The sequence below is a fragment of the Zeus faber genome (genome assembly GCF_960531495.2).
Source record: "Zeus faber genome assembly, chromosome: 16".
Lineage (NCBI taxonomy): Eukaryota > Metazoa > Chordata > Actinopteri > Zeiformes > Zeidae > Zeus > Zeus faber.
Window position 1 is genome coordinate 6,818,371 of NC_137202.1, and position 9,518 is coordinate 6,827,888.

Below are 9,518 nucleotides of genomic sequence, written 5' to 3' on the forward strand. Positions count from 1 at the left end.
GTATAGAAATATTTGTTCTGCTCTTTTGTCATATCTAGGAAAACATTTTAAAGTGTGTGTATCTATCTATCTATCTATCTATCTATCTATCTATCTATCTTTTTTTACATTACATTACATTGCATTTAGCAGACCCTTTTATCCAAAGCGACTTACAGTTATTCAAGCACCGACGGATGCAGCCATCAGGAGCAATTAGGGGTTAAGTGTCTTGCTCAAGGACACTACAGCATGCTAGCAGGAGGAGCCTGGGATCCAACCAGCAACCTTTAGATTACTAGACGACCAGCTCTACCTCCTGAGCTACCGTCCCCCGCCAACTATCTATCTATCTATCTATCTATCTGTGGCGCCGCCCCTAGCGGTCGCCTGCGCCGGCGCTCCGGTTATTACATTTCACTGCATATATGTATGGAAGTATGTATATGTATGTGCCAAATAAAAATCTTGAATCTTGAATCTTGATCAACCACAACATTAAAATCACCTGGCTCATATTGTGTAGGTCTCCCTCGTGCCGCCAAATCAGCTCTGACCCGTCGAGGCATGGACTCCACAAGACCTCTGAAGGTGTCCTGTGGTATCTGGCACCAAGACGTTAGCAGCAGATCCTTAAAGTCCTGTAAGTTGCGAGGTGGGGCCTCCATGGATCGGGCTTGTTGTTCCAGCACGTCCCACAGATGCTCGATCGGATTCAGATCTGGGGTATTTGGAGGCCAAGTCAACACCTTGAACTCTTTGTCATGTTCCTCAAACCATTCCTGAACAATGTTTGCAGTGTGTCAGGGCACATTATCCTGCTGAAAGAGGCCACTGCCTTCAGGTAATACTGTTGCCATAAAGGGATGTAGTTGGTCTGCAACAGTGTTTAGGCAGGTGGCATGTGTCAAAGTAACATCCACATGAATGCCAGGACCCAAGGTTTTCCAACAGAACATTGCCCAGAGCATCACACTGCCTCCCCTGGCTTGCCTTCTTCCCATAATGCATCCTGATGCCATCTCTTCCCCAGGTAAACAACGCACATGCATCCGGCCATCCACATGATGTAAAAGAAAACTTCCATTGCTCCGTGGTCCAGTTCTGATGCTCACATGCCCATTGTAGGCGCTTTCGGTGGTAGACAGGGGTCAGTGTGGGCACTCTGACCGTCTGCGGCTACGCAGCCCCATACGCAGCAAGCTGTGATGCACTGTGTGTTCTAACAACTTTCTATCATAGCAGCATCAACTTTTGCAGTCATTTGTGCTACAGTAGCTCTTCTGTGGGTTTGGACCAGACGCGCTCCCCACTCACATCAATTAGCCTTGGGCATCCATGATCCTGTCACCGGTTCACCGGTTGTCCTTCCTTGGATCACTTTTGGTAGGTACTAACCACTGCATACCGGGAACACCCCATAAGACCTGCCATTTTGGAGATGCTCTGACCCAGTCGCCTCGCCATCACAATTTGGACCTTGATCAAGTTGCCCCGATTCTTACACTTGTCCATTTTTCCTGCTTCCAGCAAAGCAACTGCAAGAACTGACTGTTCACTTGCTGCCTAATATATCCTACCCTTGACAGATGCCATTGGAACGAGATCAGCAATGTTATTGTCAGTGTTACTGACAGTACCTGTCAGTGTTTTCGTGTTGTGAATGATGGATGGATGGATGGATGGATGGATCGATCGATCAATCCATCTCGAGATATTTATGTCTATATATACATTTAGAAAAAAAAAAACCTCAAATGTTTTGTAGCTGTTCAAGTTACACTTTCTAAACCCCAGTATGTGGCTAACAAGGATAAAATTATTTGCAGAACACATACCTTTGAACTAATACCTGATTGGGGTGTACCTTTGTCTGTGAACTGGTCTAGAAAGGACACTGATGCACAAGCTTTAAAAAAAAAAAAAATTCTCTCCAGCTCAATAATCCATGTTGTCACCAAAAATGTGGAAAAGAAAATTCTATTTTGTCACTTAAAAAGTGACTGAAGCTCATTTAGCAAGCATCAGTTGGTGGTCAACTTTTTAGTCCTGCTGTAAGAAGCTTAGCAATGAAAAAGCCTACATTGTTGTGAGATTATATGTACATGCTTTTCAGTTTAAACCCTGATTTGGTTAGCAGCAGGTAGCTTTATTCAATGTGGTGGAGCTGGACAAACATGTCTTGTTAGTCACTTGTTAGTCACTCAGCCTATGTAAAAAAAAAAAATTCCATACTGTAGATATGAAAGGAGAAGTTCCAATAATTACACCAGCAACACCCAAGTATCAAGATGTAGTGTGAGATTTAATTGGAATTAGGTGTGTTAGCTGCATAAGGCTGACACACCTATGTTCAGTTGCTTTTATCCATTGGCCAAACCGGAGCAGAATAATTGTGTTTTTTGCTTAAAAATATTTTTTGGTGCCATGCAAAAACTACTTAAGAAATTCCCACTTTGACCATCAGTTGTGGAGAATCACAGTGTGTCATCATCAATGTCGAATTAATGCTTTGTTTTTGTTTTAGCAGCTTAAACTGATTCACCTCCAGGGTGCTATTGTAGATATGCCCACAAAGCAGGTTGGTCTAATCCCACACCGTAGACAGGCTGACAATGAGGCTCAAACTATAGATACTGTGTATCTGCACTGCACAGTGGTCTTGCCTTCTCAGCGGCCCATTCACAATGTTTTGGAACTCACATATTGAGGAAGAAAGTCTTTCCTGATATCGGAGTAGGCAGGCCCTAATTATCGAACACCTGTGTTTGTTGATTGTGAGGAGTTTCCCACCGGCCCGGGTAGAGTTGGGAGTATTGTAGTTCCAAGCAGTGGGAGGTTTATCTTGGCCTTGACACATACATGAAGCACAGCCCCTGCCCCACTTTAGAAGCATGCTGTGGCTGCTCACCAGGCAAGGGAAGGCAGCCGCACGGCATGGGAATTACACCAGGCTTTCTTTGCGATGGTGATTAGGCCGCAAGATTGTCTGATTAAAACAAAGTACAGGTTCAGCCATATAACCTAATCTTTTTATTTTTTTTTTTTATAACCAACGTATCAATAACAGACAGACCACATTGGTGGGAAGTGTAATTTTTGCCTCCTTTGATCTGGCCATTTCAAAAAGGAACTTAATGCAAATCCTTTTAAAAGTAAATATATTTCTCATTACCATGTATGACCTGCAAGGCTGTCCACTATTGTGACGTTGCAATTGCTTGCCATTGCTGTTTTGAACAAAGGCCAGATTTCTGCAAATGTCACCTTTTATTTTGCTCACAGTGAAAGGAATAAATCCCATTACTTTCGCTAGAAAAAGCAGAGGGGTTAAACAAATAGGAACCGAAAGCAGCATGAAATGGTCGACATTATGTTCCGCATGGCGCGGTATTTCTTACATTTAGTTTGCAGGGAATAATGTTTATCCTTTGAATAATGAATGTACCCCTTCCTTAAAATTCAAATTCACTTCGGTCAACTACAAAAATACAATAAGACCTATGTATGTGTGTACTTGGATTACTTTTGGATCACTACTGCTTGAATAAGCCTACTTATTGGTGTCCACAAAGAGCTTGATAGAACGTATTACAAAGAGTGTCATACGGCCTTTTTACCACATTATGACTATGACCTGTCCCCCTCCTTTATGTCCAATTGGGTCTAATCATGTCAAAAAAAATTCTTTGCCACGTTTAGTCGGTTTTTGTAAATGGCCCAATCCTTAAAGGCATTAGAATGTGCATGCCTGAAGTTTCCCCCCTCACTCCCGTTTCAGCTGGTACGCCTTGGAATCCAAGCCAGGGAAGAAGAGGAAAGAACATGGCCGCATCCAGGTCAGCATCCAGTTCATGAGGAACAACATGACCGCCAGCATGTTTGACCTCTCCATCAAAGACAAGCCCCGCTCGCCGTTCTCCAAGCTCAAGGACAAGATGAAGGGTCGAAAGCATGACAGCGGCTACTCTGACACCTCTTCGGCCATCCTGCCTCGTTCGGCTGCGTGCGACTCAGAGACCCAGTGCCAGCAGCCCCGCGCCCCAGAGGTGCAGCCTGAGGCCAAGGTGAAGAGGCCACTTCTTGCCGGTTCCCATAAGCTCTCTGCTGCTCATTCCATGTCAGACCTCATCGGAACCCACTTCCGGCCAAAGCTGGACTCCATGAACTCCATAGAGGAAAGTGGTGAGACAAAGCTTTCGCCTTTGCAATATAAGACGTCACATGTGTGTTTAATTTTCTGGTTTAATTTTGTGCTTCCATTTTCTTCCAAGCTGGTGTTGGTTGTTGATTGTCTTTTTTCTTTTGTTTTTTTTAACTAAAAGGTTTTTCTTTTTCCTTTTCTTGCACCATTGTTAAAAAAGGAAAAAAAGATTAGGTTAAAAATGATAAAGGTTAAATATAGAAAATATATATGTTTTATAGGATAACATTGTGTGTGTGTGTGTGTGTGTGTGTGTGTGTGTGTGTGTGTGTGTGTGTGTGTGTGTGTGTGTGTGTGTGTGTGTGTGTGTGTGTGTGTGTGTGTGTGTGTGTGTGTGGCTCCCATAGAGAACCACATCTCCTTATTTCATTAGTTTCATGATAATGAATCGTGAAAACATAAAATAAAATCACTTGACACTCAAACAAAGAATTAACCAGCGGTGCACAAAAAAAAAAAAATCAAATGAGAAATGTTCTTGTTTTTGCTCTTTGTTTTGAAATGCTTTTTTTTTTTTTTCCTTCCCTCATACGAGTAATGTGGTCATGTGATGTGTTTGGTTTCTCCTCAGGGAGTGCAGCTGCCCCCCACAGGCGTTCCCAGAGCGAGGTGCCAGGCTACCAGGACGGCGAGGCACACGGTGACCCTTTCACTGATATCAGTGACACCCTGCCACAGAAGTATGCCACGCTCCCACGCAACCGCAACCCGTTCGAGGGGGAGTCGTCGCAGCTGTGGGAGCGGGCGGAGCGGAAGGAGAAAAAGGAGAAGGTCAGCCTCCTGGAACGTGTGACGGGGAAGAAGGACGGCCGCAAATCCAGCAACGGGGGGCGTTCAGGCAGCTCAGGAGACCTGCGGTCGCCCAACCCCTTTAGCAGTGATTCGCAGGGGGACACCAACCCGTTCAGCACCAACTACAAAACCAGGTATCAGCTCCACCCGTACACCACAGCTAGTGTTCTAGAAGAAGGACAGTTGGTGTAAAAGGTGGTGTGTTTTTGCTCTTGACTGATTCAGTTCTCACATGAATCTCATAACAACAGACTGGGGGGCCTGGGACTTTTTTATTTTATTCAATTATGGAAACGTCAGAAAATAAAATAAATATATCTATGGTGTGGTTTGGAGAAATGCGAAGCGGATTGCGTGCCGCAGCCTACAGTACAGTCAAACACAGTCCCGGTTCAGTGAAACGTGGACACACACACACACACACAGAAAGAAACACACAGCAGAATAATTTGTTAAATACTTATATTTCCCTTGTCTGCAGTTTTGTCACGGACAGTTGGTTTTAATTCCTCTTTCTTTTAAAAGATTTGTGGTGGTTTCCACAGCCAACAAAGCCCTTTCCATGATTAGCTCTTAGCTTTGAGGCTAGCAGGTCCGGTACCAGGCATGGGTGGAGTAACTTGGGATGGGGGCAATTCTAATTCTACTGAAGTGACATATATTGCTGCAATGATGTGTAGAAGGGTAGCAAAGCTGAACCGCTCATTTCAGGACAAGTTTTCTTAAACAGACAGATCACAAAAAAATGACTGAGTTTTCACAGTTTGTGTGTTCCACAGAGACCAAAATGTATGTGCACAAGCACTGAAAAAGTGACTTTTGCATAATAGGTCCCCTTTTAAGCAACCAGCGAGCATTTTCTGTGAAGATATTTCCAACGTGCCAAGTGCTAGTCATATCCTTTTTTCCGCAGAAGCATCCCAGTTGGTGAGCACTGTCGCTAAGTTATGGTTTATCAGAGAGGAAGGTGTCATTAGCGGCTCTTTAGAGAGTCCAGGCTTGATAACGCAGCCCTCTGAGCCATTGTAATGAGATCTTCCGGAGAGATAGACCACCCAATTAACCACTTATTATCTCTGTGTAGGCACAAGCCCATCATCTCTGCTGCAGCCCCTGTCATGCGCTAAGCTTAGTGGTCATTTATGCTGAAGCACACGAATAGAAGAGACTGGCTTGGAACATACTTTTAGTGTGTTATTCTTACAACAACAACAACAAGACATAGACAAAATCATTTTAAGAGAAGTCGATTCAGTGTGCCATCTTTGTAATTGTCCCAGGTTTGTGGCTATATTATTTTTGGGGGGACATCTTTATCTGAAGTCTGATCTAATATTATCTAAGCTAGCTAAGCTAGCTAAGTTAGCTAAGTTATCTATTGATTTGAGGGAGTCAAGCTAAAATTATGGTTTAGGTAAAAAAACAAAACAAAACACTTGAGTTTTCTTTTAAATGCTGATCCAAAGTACACAATTTGTTTTACAACTTAACAATGCTACGCATACACCATGTCAGTAACCAACTTAACATTTGATTATTTTACAGTGACAAAAAGCCAGGTAAAGAAGACTTCACCCATGGCAAGAAAACCAGAGATGGTCCATGCAAGAAAAATGTAAGCCGCGACGACGTCATTTTGCAAGGAGAGATGTCATGACATAACCCCGTCAGCCCAGGCTCGTGATTGTGCGGTTCCGACCGACTTTTAAATTAGAGTGTTCCATCTTACCTGACACTGCAGCTGTCGAGGGGTGTTTTCGGAGGCCTTTTGAAATTCTGAGTTACCATTCAACTAATTAGCGGACAAAGACGACGCCCGTCATCTCTGATCCTATCATTATTTGAAAGGGTGTGAAAGTTCTGTCTCCGGGGTCAGGTTTTAGTAGCTGGCTACGTTGTACGCTGTAATTGGAGTGGGGTTTTGTTTTTTTGTTTTGTTTGTTTGGGAAGAAGTATTTAACTGTTGTCGTGTTTCCTTTTAATCAGTATGTTCGGTGTTTGGGCTGACGTTCATTCCCCTTCAAGTTTATGCCCAATTTAAATTATTTGTTAGGTTTATTTTCCGAAACATAAAAATTTGCCAGCCAGTACATTGGGGGAAAATTGGTATTTATGTGGCAGTGGTAGGAGTGGTGGATAAAGTGATGCCTAAATGAGAAAGTGACTGCTGATAATGGCTTTCCTCACCTTCCTTTGTGGGTGTTGAGGGCTGTCGCTAGCCACACATGTGCCCCTGTGTACGCTGCGGCACCCAGCAGACATGGCAGTTCTCATTTCCTCTGCTTCCAGTTGCTAATTAACCACATGGGGGGGAGGGGGGAGGGAGCGTGGAGGGAGACAGTGAGCGATTTCAAAGGACTGAGCTTTTAGATTCTCAAAGCTGAGCTCATTAGAAACAGTAATGAGACAACTGGAGAATGCCAAGTGTGTGCCTTATCTTCTTCTCACTACTCATCGCAGGAAAATGGTCATCATTACTTTGCCAGTTCATGGTCATTTCCAGGCCTTTGTCATCGCCCACTACAGCTCTCTCTCTCTCTCTCTCTTTGTCTCTCTCTCTGTCTGTGTCTCTGTGTCTCTCCGTGTCTCTGTCTCTCTGTGGGGGCTGCCATGTGAAAGCAGCATTTCCTTATGGTTGTCTCCCATTCCTTTAAAAAAAAAAAAAAAAAAAGCACAAGTGTACTGTTTCTCAGCACGATCCCTTTGTGTTGTCTGTTGGTCGGTTACTCAGTTCTGTTTTTGAAGTGTCCTTCATGTTTGTAGCCCCACAGTAGCCTATATGATAAGATATGTAGACAGTAGTCCCAATCCGGAGCTCTTTGCATTGTCTTTGCACAGTAATCTCAGCTTGAATAGTGAATGGGAGTGGAAGCAGATAAGCGTGGTATTTGAAACAGGGTGTAGACTCTGCTGCTCTATTCATTTGGGGGAGGATGCCCGGCACTGAACTGATAACGTGGCCCCTCATTAAAAACGATTACTGCTCTTCTTGTAACCTTGCAATGTGATCTGCACGTACAGTACAGGTCTCCCCCCCCCCAAAGATCCAGCTTCGACTTGGTTTGCATTCTGAGTTTGATAGTCATTAGCCTGACCTTTTTAATATCGTAAATGTGTATTTAGATATTTCCCCTGGGAACAAATTCTCTCAGCAGAAGAGTGAGTTATTTTGATAGTTGTGGGAGGGTGTGTGTGTATACAATGGGCCTGGGCAATATGTCGTTATCAAATCGATATTGTGATATGAAACTAGATATTGTCTGGGATTGCGGTTATCGTAATATTGGACGTAGTTAAATGTTGTCTTTAAAGCTGCACTACAGTAAATTAATGCAATTTATCCCAACTGCTCTTGATTTCTGCATTTATTTACTTATCAATTGTTGCTTGTAACATGTTTATAGATGGATAAATATGCAACCTTTTCTGGTAGTAGATATTATGCTTTTAAATCTATAAAAAAAAAATTATTGTTATATTGTTTGCCAATATATTAGTTTGATAGATTTGTTGGTCAACACTGGAAAATGCCCAGACATCACAGCATCTGTCATAAGATTCCCCTCTGTTGTCAGTTGAACCTTCGCAGAGGGGTCTCGTCTTATCGTCAGCTTTCAATTAGCCCTGATTAGCGACTGGGAACAAATGATAAACACATGACGGTTTCTCTCACATTACAGCAACACGTCTAATGAGTTGGTTTTCTTTAGGGTATGTCATTGGAAGGTGAAACAAACCTGAATGTCAGCCTGAAGTGATCTGATTTTAATATTCAAGAGACGGCACATACCTATTTATCAGTAAGAATGTTTATATGAGTGGTACAGTTAAATGGTGACCTTTAAACTAAAAGTAATGATAATAATAATTCATTTAAAAAGTGGTAATAATAATTAACTTACTGGTTTGTTTTTTTTAGGTGACAACCCAGCAAAGTGTGGCTGCGTACAGCAGCTTGTCCTTTGAAGAAGTTGTGCAGGAACTCATCAAGCAGAAAGAGGTTGTCAAAAAGAAGGATGCCCACATACGGGAATTAGAAGATTACATTGACAACCTCCTCGTGCGAGTTATGGAGGAGACGCCGAGCATCCTACGGACACCCTACGAGCCCAAACGGAAGGCTGGTAAAATTTCCAAAAATTAAGGCTCGTGAAATAAACATGTTAGGCTTACGTGGTTACGAGGTTAAATGGTAATACATAGTAAAAGGCTAATAAATGGAATCCGAACGAATCTGACCAATGCCAAATTAACGATGGTTATTTCTTTACCTTTTTTAAGCTGCATATTTTACTCGACAAGAGTAGTTGAATGTATATATAGATATTTTTAAAGGTTTAGTTACTAACTGTGTAGGGAATATGTACTTATTTGATATCAATTATACACCTGATTTACATTGTGTTCTAATTGTTCATTACATAATATCAGTTTGGTTTTTTTAAGAATTCAGCGGTATGCCATGTATTCTTGCAGAAGAAAACAATGCTTTCCTCACTCAGTCCATTCATTTGGGTGCATGGGAACGTAGATCGGCGATAAA

General features: G+C 42.6%; 1 protein-coding gene across 1 annotated transcript in view; it reads left to right on the forward strand.

Annotated features, from left to right (window-relative positions):
- rab11fip2 (RAB11 family interacting protein 2 (class I)) overlaps positions 1 to 9,119 on the forward strand; it is a gene marked incomplete at both ends in the record, with an annotated part of 9,498 nt that extends 379 nt beyond the window's left edge. The window contains 4 exons of the mRNA XM_080016329.1: positions 3,761 to 4,164; positions 4,755 to 5,109; positions 6,521 to 6,590; positions 8,895 to 9,119. Coding sequence (XP_079872455.1) covers positions 3,761 to 4,164; positions 4,755 to 5,109; positions 6,521 to 6,590; positions 8,895 to 9,119 — 1,054 coding nt within the window. The remainder of the gene's footprint in view (positions 1 to 3,760; positions 4,165 to 4,754; positions 5,110 to 6,520; positions 6,591 to 8,894) is intronic.
- Positions 9,120 to 9,518: the final 399 nt, after the last annotated feature.